At 33.7% G+C, this 16,777-nt stretch overlaps 1 protein-coding gene across 15 annotated transcripts; it reads right to left on the bottom strand.

Annotated features, from left to right (window-relative positions):
* Nucleotides 1-6,069: 6,069 nt before the first annotated feature.
* LOC129309242 (peptidyl-prolyl cis-trans isomerase FKBP19, chloroplastic) lies at nucleotides 6,070-11,004 on the bottom strand. 15 transcript variants are annotated; one of them, XM_054950716.1, is made up of 11 exons: nucleotides 10,884-11,004; nucleotides 10,758-10,791; nucleotides 10,521-10,658; nucleotides 9,866-9,951; nucleotides 9,730-9,780; nucleotides 9,308-9,388; nucleotides 9,194-9,238; nucleotides 7,312-7,367; nucleotides 6,793-6,868; nucleotides 6,592-6,720; nucleotides 6,070-6,401 (listed from the first exon to the last, which is right to left on the bottom strand). In XM_054950716.1, the coding sequence occupies exons 1-10, from the start codon at nucleotides 10,929-10,931 to the stop codon at nucleotides 6,625-6,627; spliced, it is 711 nt and encodes a 236-aa protein (XP_054806691.1). In that variant the 5' UTR covers nucleotides 10,932-11,004; the 3' UTR covers nucleotides 6,070-6,401; nucleotides 6,592-6,624. The 15 variants fall into 15 exon arrangements, 7 of the variants coding, with proteins under 7 accessions (XP_054806691.1, XP_054806689.1, XP_054806693.1 ...); XM_054950714.1 differs by having other exon boundaries at nucleotides 6,592-6,868; XM_054950718.1 differs by lacking the exon at nucleotides 6,592-6,720.
* Nucleotides 11,005-16,777: the final 5,773 nt, after the last annotated feature.

The following is a 16,777-nucleotide window of genomic DNA, read 5'->3' as shown; positions in this document are numbered from 1 at the left end:
AGAATGCTTTATGGGCTTATCGGACCCCTTATAAGACTCCTATTGGCATGTCTCCTTTTCGATTGGTGTATGGAAAGGCTTGCCACCTCCCTATGGAGATAGAGCACAAGGCCTATTGGGCCATCAAGAAACTTAACTTGGATTTCCATCTTTCGGCTAAGGAGAGATTTCTTCAAATGCAAGAACTTGAGGAGCTTAGGTTGGATGCCTATGAGTCTTCTAGGATCTATAAGGAGAAAACAAAGATTCTTCATGACAAGCTAATCTTGAGGAAAAAGTTCCAAAAAGGAGATCAAGTCCTCTTGTTCCAAACAAGGTTTATTCATAAGCATGCCAAGTTGAAGTCTAAGTGGGAGGGACCATATCTAATGACCAAGGTGTTTCCTTATAGGGTTTTGTAACTCTTGAATGAAGCCATGAGTTTCACCATGCAAATTAATGGTCACCTATGTAAGCTCTACAAAGAGGCCAAACCACTTAAAAAGGAGGAGGACTTCTCTCAACATGTTTTTGAACCACCATGATAAGGTTGTATCTCTCCAACCTTGAGCTTTTACCTTACGTTAATTGATATATTTAATGATAGGTATAGTTAAAGTGTGGGGGAGATGAACCTAGTAGGAAAATTAGAGTTTATTTGCTTTATTTGACTTCTTTATTTTGTGTTTTAGTTCAGAAAAAAAAATTCTACACCACACTTTTGTTATGCATTCATTATTGATGTTTTGTTTTAGTTTGGTTTTTGGAAAAAATTTTTGAAAAAAATTTAAAAAATAAATTTGCTTTGCTTTGTTTTGTTTTGTTTGAGGTTACTTAATGACCTAACTCTTGAATGGATATTTTGATGCTTGAGATGTGGTAATTTTTAGGATTGAATAGGTATGAAGTGAACATTCTTTTACCTTGAATTAATGGATTAGAGTGGCACATTACCCTTTCATGGAAGAGGCTAAACACTTATATGTGATTAATTCCTTAGTGACGTTACCTTCTAGAATTTATTTCACTTCTTAATTGAGACAACATGTCTTGCACTTGTTTAATAGAAGATGAAAGATGGCATTCATAAAAATAGCCAAGAGCCAAATAGCCAACCCATTATTATTGATTATCCTTTGTTAGCCACTTTGAGCTTTTGGTTTGATTCTTAAAAATAAATATTCACCCTATTTTTCCCCAAAAAATGCATGTTACACTTTTATATATCATTTTAATATTCATTGCATGTCCTAGATCAAGTGAGTGGATGCCTATTATCATTTTTCTATCCATTACTCTTTATCCTTTATTGTTGCACCATTATATCCTTTCTTTTTTATTATTTTCAAAGAGTTAGGGGCAACCAAAAGAAAAAGAAAAAAACAAAAATAGATTTGAAAAAATATATATATAGTCAAAAAGAAAAGAAATAAAGTTGCTAGAAAAAGAAACAAAAGAAGAAGAAAAGAAGGAGAAAAAGAAAAGAAAGAAAAGAATAAAAAGTTGCCTAGCTCATCCATTCCATTTGTTTTATTATTTCTTGTCATTTCTTTTTATCCTCAATGTGTTAAGGTGTCCACTCAATTGAATTGGATTGTGTTTTGTATATTAAGGGGATATATCTTGACTTTAGCATTATCTTCATGCTAACCCTATTTTTTTTCATACATGCATTTTTTAGACATCCTTTCATTACCCATATTACAACTTAATAACGTTCACTTGATTCTTGATTGTAAGTGCTATTTAGTGATGGAGATGTAGAAGGGTTACAAATTTATGGTAGGGTTTATCCTAAGGAATTTTGAGTGAAATTTAATACCTTATACACTTTGAGTGATGAGAGCAAACACTTAACCTAGAGAGGCTTACTCTTTGACATTGATTTTTGGTAAGGGTTTGTTTGTAATGTGCATAATTCTTTCCTACTTATTTCCACATTGATTGATAATTTGTAGAAGTTTATGAGCTAGTATTTTAGTGACTTTGAACAATATTTTTCTCTTGTTTCTTTGTCTTGTAGCTTTTATTTTGGACCTTTTTCACTTGATTTTGCCCGGAGTGCAAAAGATAAGTGTGGGAGAATTGATAGAAAACATTTGTTACCTACTTTTATTTGTCAATTAGGACTCTTTTATTAATGATTTATTACCTTCAAGTGCACACATTGCATTAGATTTGGAATTTTGCCTAAGTTTCTAAATTTAGTGCATTAGGGGTATTTTGGTCCAAAAAATAAAATTTTGAGAAAATGTACAAGAAAAATTGACAAAGTGAATTTTATGTCCAGTTGATGATTGGTGAAACTATATTTTTAAAATTTATTTTAGTTTGGGAGTAATTAAATAAAAAAGTCAACACTTTCTTAAGTGTCTTAGTTTGACCTAGTTTTCGGTTTGCCTTTGTGTGAAAATTTTTATATAATTTTGTGAAACCTGAAACTTTGTTAATTTAATAAATTCTCCCTTCTAATTATGAATTTAATTCTGGACATTAATTAGATTTTATTATATCACATGCTATTTAATTGAATTATGTGATTTATGTAATATAGGTGGCATGTGACTTGTGCATCAATTGAGCAATTAAGGTCAACACTCCTTGAGGTCAATGGCTGATGGTTTGCACGTGAATTATGATTATTTTGAGGGATTAAATCAGCTTAAATGATGTGGATGACACATGAAAAATTACACACATATTGAAATCATCTACCAACCAATAGGAGGTTGCCACCTTGCAAGTGTGACAAGGCTCCCATTTCCATTTTAATTTCTTTTCCTTTTTTTAATTCAGTATTCAGATGATGGGAAACACTTAGGAGCACGTCCATACACCTCATTTTCGGATCCAACACTCATCTCATTCATCTTCCACATTTTCTCTCTCTTGTTCAGAGTGTTTTTCATTTTCTCTCTTTTGTTCTTCATTTTCCAGCACCCTAACCTCCATTTTCAGCCACTAAACCTCCACAAAACTCATTCCATTCTTCTCCTCTCTTCATTTTCATTTCATCCCTTTCGTTTTCACAAGGATTGAAGCTCATTTCCATCATTCAAGAGCTATGGAGTTTGGCCTTCACAAGCAATCACTAGGGTTCTTGAATATGATGAAGATTGATAATTTCTTTGGTGGAATCCTAGAGATATGAAGATGGAGGATGAGTTCTCAAGCTTCAAATTGGCTAAGTTCTTTTGTTTCTTATCCTCTTCTCTTTTTACTAGATGGTTAGATTCCTTAATCTAGGGTTTAATCATCTTAGCTTGTGAATTCTAATTTGAATTTGATGTTGATGTAAAGAGAGAGAATTGTTTCATTTAATTTCTTCCTTGGACAGCCATGACTGAATTTTGCCACTTTTTGTTTGGCACATAATCTTGTATTTTTCAATTAGTGAATTATTTGTATTAATATTGCATAATCTTGTGGTGTTAATACTTGTGTTGTTGAGTAGCTTAACATAATCTCGTGGTTGCTCAATTTATGTGTTTGACCATGGCTGTTGAGGGAGAATTTTGAGTGAATCACTTGGCTAATTTCTTCACCAATTGGTTAATTGAATTAGGGACTTTAATCTAAGACCTAGGGAGGTTAGCTAATTAGGTTAATTGGCTTAGGATAATTTTCTTAAGTCATGACAACTTTAATTAAGAGGAAAGGGAAGCTAAACTTAGCCTAATCATGAGAAGATAATGAGTCCAAAATCAACTAATCTCTAGGGTTCCACTCTTGTGAAAAGGGAAGTGTATTTCACCCACTTTATTTAGCATTTTAATCATTAGGTAATTAGTTTAAATAATTAGATAACTAAATTCCTACAACTTTGGGTAATTTATTTCACTAGATAACTTTTAATTAGACTAAGACTATTCCTTAGGAGATGACCTAGGGTTGACCCTATATTGTATTAGGGTTACCTTTAGTTTAATTTTGAGGATAAGCGACTAATTTCCCTATCAAGTGTAAAGTATTTTAATCTCCCATTGAAGCTTCATAATTTGAATGATCTCCATAAACACCGAAGACCCAGCATTATAGCAAGCATAGTCTTTCTTGTCGTTGATGTTGTCTACAAGTTGTTTAGAATTAGACTCAATAATAACCAGTTTCAAGAGGAAAATGGTTGGATGGGGGAAGAACCGAATCAAGGTAGTTGCTGATTTAGATTTAAAATCACAACTACCACCACATTATTGTTTAAAACAGGTTGATTACTAGCTTCATAGGAATCCTTGTGCAATATGGCTTGAAAGTGATGGTTTTACTCTCCTGAATGGCAATAATGCATGTGGTGGTGTTTTGAGAAACATTAATGAAGGTTGGATTTTGGGTTTTAACAGTAAAGTTGGTCAAATACCACTAACAATTTCTAAAGTTATCGCATCTTTAAAGGCCTTGAACTATGTCGGCAGAAAGATTTTAATATTGAGGAGGTTTTTTGTGATTGTGCAAATGCAATTTCAACTACCATAAGAGACAATCATAACTACTATCTTTTCCAACTTATAACTGATTCAATCAAGAAACTCTTAAGTAGAGATTGTGATGTCCAATTTCATTTTTTGCATAAAGGAACAATAGGATGGATAACTATTAGGCTACTTGAGTAGAAATTGTGATGTCCAATTTTATTTTTTGTATAAAGGATAATAGGATGGATGACTATCAAGCTAAGTCAGCTTTTCGTTCTAGTAATGACTTCAATTCGTATGACCAACCTCCCATTTTTTGATTGAGGTACCCCCCCTTAAAACCATTCTTGTTCTATATTTGTTCTGCTATGAATGAAGTTCTCGAGTTTTACTTAAAAAAACATGATTGTTTTGTCCAAAGCCCAAGCACGATTTAAACCCTTAAAAATAGCACATTCCTTAACTTCAAAAGGACTACAAAAGCTCAAATAGTTTGAGAAACCCACTACCCATTTCCCTGCATGATCTCGAATTACCCCCACTGCGTCCTGGTCTCTGATTTAATGTTGAAACTGCTCCATCAACATTAACTTTAAACCATCCCGAGGGTGGTGGCTTCCAAAAGTCATCATGCTTATCCTCTTATTGAACAATAGATAAAAAAGTAACATTAAGTAAAAAAGTTACTTTCACCACACATTATAGTCATAATAGGGAAGATTGGCTTCTGAAATCTGTTGCTGAAAATAAATTCATTACGTCAAAGCCAAAGTTTCCGAATTGAGACTCCCCACATGAGATCCCAATCTTCACTGGGTTAAATACCTAATCAAAGGGCTTAGCAGAAAAAAAAAATTGGGAGAGAGATCTTTGTTCTACAAGATCATCCCATACCTGTTTAACATAGGTGCAACCTGCACCCCTTAGTACATGTAATGTATCTTCAGCATTAGTTTGGCACCAATCACATAAAGCTGAACAGTTTGCCCGTTTTGATCTCCTTAAATTCGTAAGATCAATATTATCTTAAAAGACCAACCAGATAAAAAAATATAATCCTCTCAGCCCCTTTCCATCCCCAAATTGCTTTGAATGTAGAGATGTATCTTGTTTGCGGGTTTTGTTCTAAGTTCTAACAAAACGTAAGCGTTTTTTTATGGTAAATTGACCATTGGAAGTAGCTCCCTAGGCCATGACATCATTACCATGATTTTGATGCGGTGGCAAAATAGTTGAGTCTCTGGATTAATTGGCTAGGTTGATGATGCTGAACTAGTTAGTTTGGATCGTAACCCATTTTATTGTCACTGCTTTTTCCGGGAAAGCAATGACTGCAATTTCCTTCCGTTTATGGGCCTCCAATTAAGAATGCTAGGCACCTACTCTGGGATTGGTTATCCTCAACAGCTTCATGTGTATCTGTGATCTGTGGCTTTTAATTGGGGATTTTAATCAAATTTTGGACTCTTCTGATAAATGTTCCCCGCGTACTTCTTCCCAATCCCACCCCTCATCTTCATTTCGGCAATGTTGAGAGTCCGCTAGTCTCATTGAAGCTAAGCAACACGGTGCCAAGCATACATGGTCTAATATGCTCATTGTTAGCTTCACATGTGCAAGAGAAAACGTGTATCTTTTTATTTTATCAATTTAATTACCAAAATACTTTGGGTGAAACTTTGAGAACCAAAAGTTGCATTCTTGCCCCCTTTTAGATATCTATATAACTCATCACATACATGATTGTGTTCCTTCCCACACCCATTTAGTAAAATATATGCGCAAATATCACTTGAACAAAATGTTACAGTAAAAAATTTAACAACCCACAACTAGGATCCGTTTTCTAAGCACCATTGCTGAAAATATTTTTTTACAGAAAAAAAAAACCTCCGCCAAATTTTTTAATCACCGAGAAAAGGCAATAATCTCCTTCCGTTGTTCCCAACACAGCGAAGCATATTGCTCCATACCTCTCTATAAATAAGGAGGCTGGATCCACTACATGTGCTGCAACCAAAAAGTAGCAAGGTAGGAACATTAGACCGATCAGGCATTAAATATTTCAAATGACACTCGAGCTGCATTCACATTATTAATCACACATTCAAGATTGTTCATCAACTAAATATTTCCAAAAGAGAAACCCTATCATTACTCGGGCCAACAAAGAATGAGAAAAATATTGTTCAATCTATACCAAGCGAGTTGCGGCTGACAGAAAACTGGCCGATTAGCTTGGTATAATCTTCAACAACTCAATATCAAACAAGAGAGTCTTGTCTATCAGCCCTTGGTTCCTTAGCACAAAATCTAAAGCTCGCTGGCCCTGAAACAAGTTGGCGTAGCATATTCCTAAGTCTCCACTTGGATTATGGCTAAACAAAAAAGTAATCATTACCGAAAATGTTGTTGGTCTTGGGCCTCTCTTGTTAAAATCATTCTCAGGATATCCCAATTCTGGGGGCACAATTATCCTGCATCACTGAAATAGGTGGTGTAAATTGCATTTTTCACGCTCAACTTAACTGTTGCTCTGGAAATATGTGCCCCTGATGCATTTACCCAATAGTAATCAGAGGATGAAAGAATTTAAACCCAAAATTCGGAAACAACCAATTCCCTTATTCACGTTTTCACCCCAAGAGTTTTTTAGAGTCCCCCAAATACAGAGCTGAAGTTTCGTAGAAGATGCAATTCAAACAAGTGAAACACCCAATATTCAGCTTGATTGATGGTCACAGACTCTCAATTATTAACATAATATTCGTGATGTTATGTACAACATATTTTATTTAAACTCCTGCTATCCAGAGTTCACAAACTCTCGGGTGTTGTATTAGAAAGAAACAAATTGCACAAAACAACTCAGGAATACCACGTGCATTAAATCTCTAAGAAATGAAAAAGGACGAAGCACCTTCTAATGCCCCCAGGGGTCATGCCTGAAACAGCCTCTTCAAAAGCTGATATTACCTGAACATTCGAGGAACATAAGCAACCATTCTTCAAAACCTCCCTTGTGTAGGGAGCCATCGAAAAAGCAAGTGAAGCATAGAGAAAAGCGCACATAGATTCTATCATCAAATAATAATATTAACTTGTGCTTTCATTTTAAGGTTTTATTTAAAGTTGTGTGACCAAACTATTGGTTTCGTCTTGATTTATTTTTCAACCCATAGTTCAATCTTACTTTAAGCCAATCCAAGCTTGTTCTCATTTCATCCAATTGCGATCCTTTAACCTAACCAAAATGCAGAACTGTCATTCACTATTTCTGTAAACTGAAGTTACCCAAAGTTACTGGTTAATCCCCCTATCTCAGTGGAAGAAAGAGGGATTAGTGCCCAATTGAACAAGCTACAACTCTAAGCTCTCTGATGAAAAGGAAAACAGAAATGAAAGACACAGGACACATACAGTATGCTGCCTCACATTAGCATTTGAGGTAGCACTCTCCACTACTGTGCATCCATGCCCCTTACACACAAACAAACCAGCACCACTATATGTCATAGTTCATTAGAATGTTCCTCCCTCCTCTGCCAGCTCACCCTTCCTATTTGTCTTTTTCTTTCTACGCATGCCAGGCCCAATATCTGATGTAGGTTTGTAATTTCTGGAGATAGAGAAGTATAGAGACGGGAGAAGATTGAGAGAGAAGAACAGAGAGATAGAGGAACAAGGAGATTGAGAGAGATTAGAGAATAGATGAGAGATACTGAATAGTGCATGAGTATTATTGATCTGTCATAGCATAGAGTACAATTGAATTGCAAGGTTTTTATAGGGCAAAATAGAGAATCAATAGTACCTAACAACTATATTCCCTTGACAATATAAATAATTAATGTCAGAATTAAAAAATCATAACAATATCATTCCCAGACCCATCAAAAATAAAATAGCACCACTATTTTACTTTATCAGTTCAATTGGTTTAATTTTAGTTCCTTGAACATCCGTAGTTTTAGTGTTTAACAACTATCAGCATAATGGAGAACATAGCTGAGTAATTGAAGAAAACCATGGTCATAGAGTTGCAATTCCACTCATTCAACTTGAAAAATGTACATAAAATTCTACATTCAAAGTGTAATATCAATTATGATATCTAAGCTTCTTTGATAGCAGAATGTAACTTTTGTGAGTTTCTTTCCTGCTTGTTTAGTTTCTCAAGGTCATTATAAGTTCTTCCCTCTCTCCAGTCTTCTTCTCCCAGAAGAAAATATTTTGTCATTTCTTGTATTACCAACTCAGGAAATCCTTTTCTAGTTACGGTAATTATTATGCAAAAGGGAGGCATAATAAATATTGTTAGATAAGTTAGTGAACCTTCATTACTTCAAGCTGCCTTTCCTATGAAAAGACTCAATACAAACTTGTATTTGACCTGACATTACTTTCCTTCTTTGCTTCACCCCCACCCCCTCCTAGCAAGAACCTTTTCCTGATAGTTTTCCAAGACATTACTTTCCTCTTTAGCTTCACCCTCACCCCCTCCTAGCAAAAACTTTTTCCTGATAGTTGTGATAAATTGTACCAAACATAAGAAGCACCACGGCATTCTAAAGGGTATCAAATGTTACCAGGAATTTCAACCATTTTCTCTTTTCTACATACCGCCAAGATCATCAAAATTTGTATCTAGATATCATGACACAGAAAGCTCTATATACTTTATGTTTGTTGTCTAGCATAGCAAAATACAATACAAACACTGCTCATGAAATGATGTTCATAACCTAGACAAAAGTGTACCTCAAATTTTGAGGAACTCTGGTCATTAAATGAAGACTTACCTCTTGCGACCCTAATTTGAATTTGAAAAAGTCCTTGTCATCACCCTACATGTTAAAAGGTACTAATCAACCATATGTACAACATCAAGTTAGAAGATGAAAAGAATTTCATACCTCAAAAGAGCCACCCTTGGTTTTATTCCGGGCTTCAAATATGCGACCATAATAACCTATGGTGTAACCATCCCAATCCACCTGAATGGAATCTAAAGTCCATAAGTTGCTTCAATTATCTAATTTGAAGAGGCAAGGATACTGTCCTGAAAGGGTCTGTGCAGGCAGATAAAAGCTCCTTTCATTCTCTATTATCAAGCTACTGAACTTAGAAACATACCAAAGAAGCCATCCATGCAAAATCAATTTTGATTATATAGAAAGTTTGCCATCTGAATTCCAGCGAAAATCTAATTAAATTGAGAAAAATAACGTGTTCATTTGGAATTAGCACCTCTCTATACCAAAAGATAACTGGCTAAATTAGATTCACAATAGTCTGTAAAATAACATCAACCAAAATTTAATGGCCTACAGCTTACCACAACTGTATCTCCCACTTTTGGATTAGGGCCATATCCTATTCGTAAGTCCTGCATTATTTATTAATATGAATTTAATAACAAAATACAAATTGCTTATGCTAAAGCATTGACATTATACCAATCAATTATTGACCTTATACTGGAGCCCTGATTCAGTTTCTGCATAATCTGGGTATCGCATTTTTGTCTTACCATAATTTTTGCCTCTAAGCGCTGGCACTGCGTACAAACACATTACTGCAAGTCAATACAACTATGAAATTTCTCATGCTCTCATCAATCCTATTTAACTCAATGTTACATGCACAAAATTAGAAGCAACCTAAATTATATCATAACTAGCTAAAATGTTGCATCACTTACAGTAAGAAAGCTAATGCTCTCCCTAGTTGAGGCAAAGTTCAGCAACAGAATTCAGGGCAAAAATAAAAATCTTTTCTGGAAAACATTCCAAGTCTTACAAAGCAATGCTCCAACAACTTAGAGACAGGCATGGTTACCAGTAATACTTGGGCATGATGCAATAATGAAACACTGCAAAACCTTTGTTCGTAGCAGTTGGGCGTTGGCAGGTGTTAAATATCAAGCAATTTAGAAAGACTGCTAGCCAGCTACCATATTTTAAAAACTAAGTTTTCATATTATCATCGCCACTATTTTTTTCTGTTATCACTAACCCCATAACTTTAAGAAAGATGGGCAAAATTTAATATCGCTCCTAAACTTGCTTAATGTCTCATGGTCAACCTACAAACAATTATCTAGACAAGGGGAACAAAGAAAATTACTGTCAGCAAATTCTGTCGCCGCAACACTTCCGTCCCTTGAATTATTCAACAATGTCGCAGATAGCATCCCAAAGGAAGAGAGAACCACTTTTCTTCGCTCAACCAAGCGAACAAATCCAGACTCCTTGTTATTTTTACCTGTTAACACGGAAAATAACGATGCGTTCTAAAATATCATCTCATCGAATAGGAGAATTCATTCTGGAAAGGGAAAAAAATTGGAAGCTAATCACGAACCACGGAGAGAGGAATCTGAAAATTTGTTGGACTCCTGATAATTGAAAAGCAAGAGGACATTAATTGCTACTATGGAGATTAGATGAATACAGCAAATTAGTTCGCTTGGAAAAGTAAGCATCTAACCATGCATTTAGGTAGTGAGCCAACAGATAAAGCCGAAATTGACGCCATTACCACAAGAAGAGACAGAAGAGATGAGAGAGTGAATGGATCGGAGAGAGACTCTAGATTTCGCGGGACGATAAAACGGCCTTTTAAGGCAATGGCATAACTGGATTGCATATGGGATATTTTAATATTTAAAAATTAAAAATTAAAAATAATTTATTTTTGTGCACTCAAAATAAAATTATTTTGTTAATTTAAAAAAGTTTAAGAGGTGCATTCAATTTCTGATCAAAATTAAAATATTAAAGTGCAGGCAAGAAATAAAATTTTATTTTATAAATTAAAATATAAAATTTATGTGTTGGTTACCAGAAATTAAAATTTAAATAACACCTTGTCTTATTTTAATTTTTTTTATCTACGCACATATTAAAGCATATATAACGTTCCCCAAAAATATTTAAAAATTATATATAAAAATTTTGTTACTTTATGAATTTTAAAATTATAAAGAATAATTTATTATTATAAAATATGTTTTTCACTCATAAATTAAAATTTAAATAATAGAAAATTTTATTTATAAATTGTTATTTAGTTTTGTACTTTATTCTATCATTTATTATCTTATACATATGAAAAAAGAGTTAATAAGCAATAAATCTCCTAAATTATTGCATGCATAGCATTCTAGGCTTTAAATTTATAAAATGTGCAAAAACTTATCTTAATTTCTAAATTTCTAAAAGTTGAAATCTTAATTTTAAATAGTGAAAAAATGAATGTTACCTTTCAAGTTGTGAGGTCCACTCATACGTCAATAACATTATAAAAAAATATAATCAACAAATGATAAGTCTTTTACGTATCATTTTTACTATAAGTCATGTTGGCAATAGTAAGTAAAATTATAATTTGAGTTGTGCCCAAGGATACTGTTGTTAAGAGCTATTCCGTTACAATGGATTGATCGTGCAGTAACTTTTTAAGATTAAACAGACTCTTTCTTTTAAAAATAGGGATACAAAACAACAAAAGCTAATATACTCAAGCAACATAAAGATGAAGTAGTATGATAGAAGAGGAGAGAAAATTGCAAGCTCAAAGGTTTTCTTTTAACTTATGGCAAGTACTGCTTTATATAGGCAATGACCTCAAAAAAAAAAAAACTAGGCCATAAGAGTACCTTAATTGCATTTAAAAATCCATTACAAAGATCATGAAACTAAATAAATAGATTTAAGTAGGGGGTTATAGTAATCAATACTATTAAATTATAATAATTTCTTTTAAAATACACATGAATATTTTATAACATCCAACAATTCCCCACATATTTCAAAAAGAAGGTAAAATTTATGAAAAACTATTTTATACATTTTGTAACTTTGCAAAATAGTTTCCAAAATTTCAAAAAATTGCGCATAACCAAATCTAACTTGATGCATATAGTTGTACACATAAGCCAATTTTTCCTCTAAGCCCATTTACTTGTCCAAGTTCACACATTGGTATAAGGCCACAATTCATTTGAGCAACATGGGGCTTTCCTTTTTTACACAACTATAACAATCCCCCATATGTGTTAAAAAGGACCACTATCATCTTAGTTATTCACACGGAAGATAATTACTTTGAATTTAGTGTCTTTTGACTTGAACCAAACCTAGACTAATAAAACTTAGAGCATAGAAAGTGTAACTTTGTTATTGAACTAACAGATCTTGGGCATGTACTAAAGGTCTTATTAGTCAGATTATGCCCCCACAATTTCTGCTATTAATGACAATTTTATGCATTATTGGCCATACACACACTTGGTTTTAAATAATGCTTTAGAGATTTTGTCACAATCTCATAAGAACAGATCTACTCCATATTCGCATAAGTAATTTCATTAAGTGTATAAGCAATAAGTACACCATCCAAAAAGGACTATGAAAATCATTAAAAGCTTTAGCTTAGCCTTTGATCAATGCATTCTAATACTTTCTTAAGCCATAGGAAGGGACAAAAGAATTTAATACTAACAGAACTAACAAGTGACTTACTCTTACCCATTAAACCTTTTTCATAGGATCTCCAATCACAAAAGTTGGGTTGCCATCTATAATGCCTCTAGCAATTAAACGCATAATTAGCACAGAATTAACCTTAAGGTAAAACTTCTACGATAATTTGAACTAATTTAATCAATAATGAAAGATATAATGGAAAGAAAAGGATTAACCTTGGCAAAATAAAAAATAAAAAGTTTAAGTAAGAAAAATTTTATAGAGATGAGATCCCATAAATTATTTAATCTCCAACTGAGTTTAAAAAGTTATTTAAAAATTATAAATCAAATTAAAAAGTATTTGGGAGGCATGAATATTAATTAGAGTTGAAAACAAGTCAAAATAAGATAAAAAGGGTCATTTTCACTTAATAGGGGTACTTGGCTATGGCTAGAATATAACAAGCCGCGGCTAACACTTCCAGTGAGGATTTGGCTATAGTCAATTCCCTTTTGGCTATGGCTAAATGCTCTCAACCACTCCTTTAACTAGGGCCAACAATTTTGAGTTCGCGTGTATATCTTTTTAATGGATGATTATTTGAGAGTAAGACTAGTACCATTAGCTAGAGGGCTCAAAGAGCTTTATGTGAACACTTAAACCACTTAAATTGGACATCAGATGGCAAAATAGTGTTCTCCAAAAGTTCAAGTATAGTTATGATAGCAAGTGGGTGCTAGGCCCATAATAGTCATGCCACGGTGCAATACACGCTGAGGGATGAGTCCCTCTGTGCCATCCACTATGGTAGGTGTGACCTGTGCCATGGCAGATGGTGTAAATTCTAAAATTTTTTAGATTGCTCCTTTTGTGTTTTCAAATATTGATTTGTGCTTTCATGCTTTTGTTATTGCATATGATTTGTTTTAAACTATAGTTTGAGTTCAAATGACTTTTCAAAAGAGTTTTTTTTTTATTCCAATATCTTAAACCATTTACTTTTAAACTCTTGAATTATGATAACTTTTCTTAGGTATTTTAATTAATCCTGATTATTACAATGGCGTGTTAGAGTATTGTCCTGATAATGTCAAGATAGACATTACATATACTATCACCCTTAATTTCAAATTGATTTTGTAACATCCCAAATTTTAATTTCTAAATTAACTAAGCTTAATTATAATAATTGAGTAACTGACGTGGTGTGTAACTAGAGAGGTCTAATGACTAATTTTGGTTGTATTTCAGCCCTAATTATGGGTCCGTGTAAAATCGGGCTACTTGAGCATTGAAAAGTGAAGGAAATATTTTTGTGCCATACGCTACAGCATAAAATACATCCATCGCAGCACATAGACAACAATTGAAGCAAGAGGGGACCTTGCTATGCCATGCACCTTTTTCTACAAAATATTAGTTGCAAACTGAGATAGAAGAATAGAGAGAAGGAAAGGGGAAACAAAGAACCAGTGGAATCTCTATTAGGGATTATACTTTGATGATATTCAGAATATTTTGAAGCTAGAAACACATAAGGTAAGTTCCCTAAACTCCATTCCTCCCTATCTCTTCCACATTTATGAAGTTATTACTTGTTAGTTAGGGTTTGATATAGGGAGATGATTTTTAGTCCATATAACTTATGAGTCCAAATCCATTAACTCAAATGGAGTTAATGGGATTAGATTGGAGTATCTAAACCTATAAATAATGAGTTTTTAGATTTTTGATTGGTTAACCTCATAAATATGAAAATGACATTAATGAGGGTTATTGGAAGAGTTGTAATGCTATTAATGAGAATTTAATGGCTTATTAATATTAATAGGGACTAAATAAAGTTAATAAACCTAATAGGTGAGCTCAAAGGTGAAAACTGATATTGCTAGGTAAGGTAGAAGTGAAAGTGTGAGAGTTGATAGTGTGCTCTTGATAATGTTGATAACTAAGGATTGTTTAATTGTAGATTAAATTGTTGGACACCATTGTGGCTTAGGAAATTAAGCTGAAAGCTAGAATATTGGGGGGTAAACCGTTGACCTCTCAAAGGTTTGAGGTAATCGGGAGAACCTACTTAGGGTATTGTTTATTAATTCAATGTCCATTTTGAAATGTGTAATTTGGCTAGTATGGTTTGACCTTTTGAATGTAAAGGCATGTTTTAGCCTTAATAACTATTTGAAATATGAAAGTGCATAATGTTGTGTTTAGTTTGAAATGTGAAATTTAGTATTCAAAGTAATTTTTAAAACTATGAATATATGTGTCTATTGGAATGAGAAATGTGATAGTTATGCAATTAAGAATGAATGTGTTGAGTTTGAAAATGATGGATGTACATGAGATGTGTGAAAATGAGATGTTTAGCTTACTTGGGTAGCACAGGATAGTGAGCCCAATATGTTGATTTTAAAATGAAAATTGAGAATAAATAATAAGCATCATACATGACATGATCAATAGGCAGGAGTAGTTAAAATTGATATGGTATTTTAGGTTACCTTCCGGTACATGAGGGTATGGCTTTGTTCCACAATTTGTCGAGGGACTGTCCTATAGTGTGTCAAGGAACTAGACCTAGCAATCTACACCAATTTACCAAGGAGGTTAGCCTAAGGTATATGATACCCTAGAGATTTGATAGTGGGAAAAATCATGGTCTAAGAGTGAGTCATGTGATCTTTGGCTGGGTCACACCTCACAATTGGTGAACTTGGACAATCCAATCATACAAATGGAATCCTATTCAATATTATAGCTCACAGTTTCAATCAGAGGAAATAAGAAGGGCATAAGGACAGTTTGATCATGCTTATGAGAATATATGACGTGTCACATGATTGAGTTATGGCAAGTCATGTTAATATAACGAGTCATGGTCACATGTCTGAGTGTCTTGTGGCTATGTACTTTGTATTTGAATGAGAAATGAGTTAGTTGAGAATGAACAATTATGGTTATATATTGATATGTGTTTTAAGAAAGCTTGTTTCAAACTCTTGTATTTATTTGAATTGATATATAACTGCATAGGTGAAATATCTTGAATTTCGATCTAAGAAACTAGTTGCTAATTAGAAATAAATTAGTAATTAGTGGATTGATTATGGTTGGAATGTTGAGTTGTTATTTTATGTTGGTTAGCTACTGTATTGATAAGATTGAAGGGTAGAATGATAATCCGGGACCTAACATGCAAGCAGCAATGAGAGTTTTCTCACAATGCCACGCGCCGCGGTGAAGGTTGCATGCATTACGGCACATGGTAAAGAATTTTAATTAAGACCTAAGTTAGAATGCTTGAAATCAGAAGAGGAGAGAGGTGGAAATGTGTCTAAAGATGAGAGGGAGTTGTTATTTATAATGTCCGCCTTGACATTACCAGAATAACATACTTACACGCTATTATGATAACCAGGATTAGATAAAACCCCAAAAAGAAGTTATCACAATCCAAGGGTTTAAAAGATACCTAGTTAAAATAATGGAATCCTAAGAAACCCTTTTGAAATATTGTTTGAGTTTAAACCATAATTCAAAATCAATTAAATGTGGTAATGGAAGCATGTAAATCAAAGTAGCAATTGAAACAAGATGAAGCAATTTTGGAAATTCTCTAAATTTTGGTCCGGCTACTGCAACGAATGGCACAAAGGGATGAGTCCCTCAAAGGCCACATGCACCACGACGCAACTACTATTGCAGCTCTCTAAACTTTTGGAGTGCGCCGTTTTACCATCAAACTTTCGATTTGAGCTATTCAAGTATCCACACAATGCTCTTTGAGCCTTCTAGCTAATAGCACTGGCCTCACACTCAAACAATCATCCATTAGAAAGACGGATACTCGAACCCAAGTTAGTTTGTTTTCACCTTAAAACACATTCAAAAGTGTCCAACTTACAACAC

Source organism: Prosopis cineraria, unplaced genomic scaffold, assembly GCF_029017545.1.
Source record: "Prosopis cineraria cultivar Desert tree isolate PC_DT_omini unplaced genomic scaffold, ASM2901754v1 PC4, whole genome shotgun sequence".
NCBI classification, from domain to species: Eukaryota; Viridiplantae; Streptophyta; class Magnoliopsida; order Fabales; family Fabaceae; genus Prosopis; species Prosopis cineraria.
This window is presented reverse-complemented; position numbering and strand designations above follow the sequence as displayed.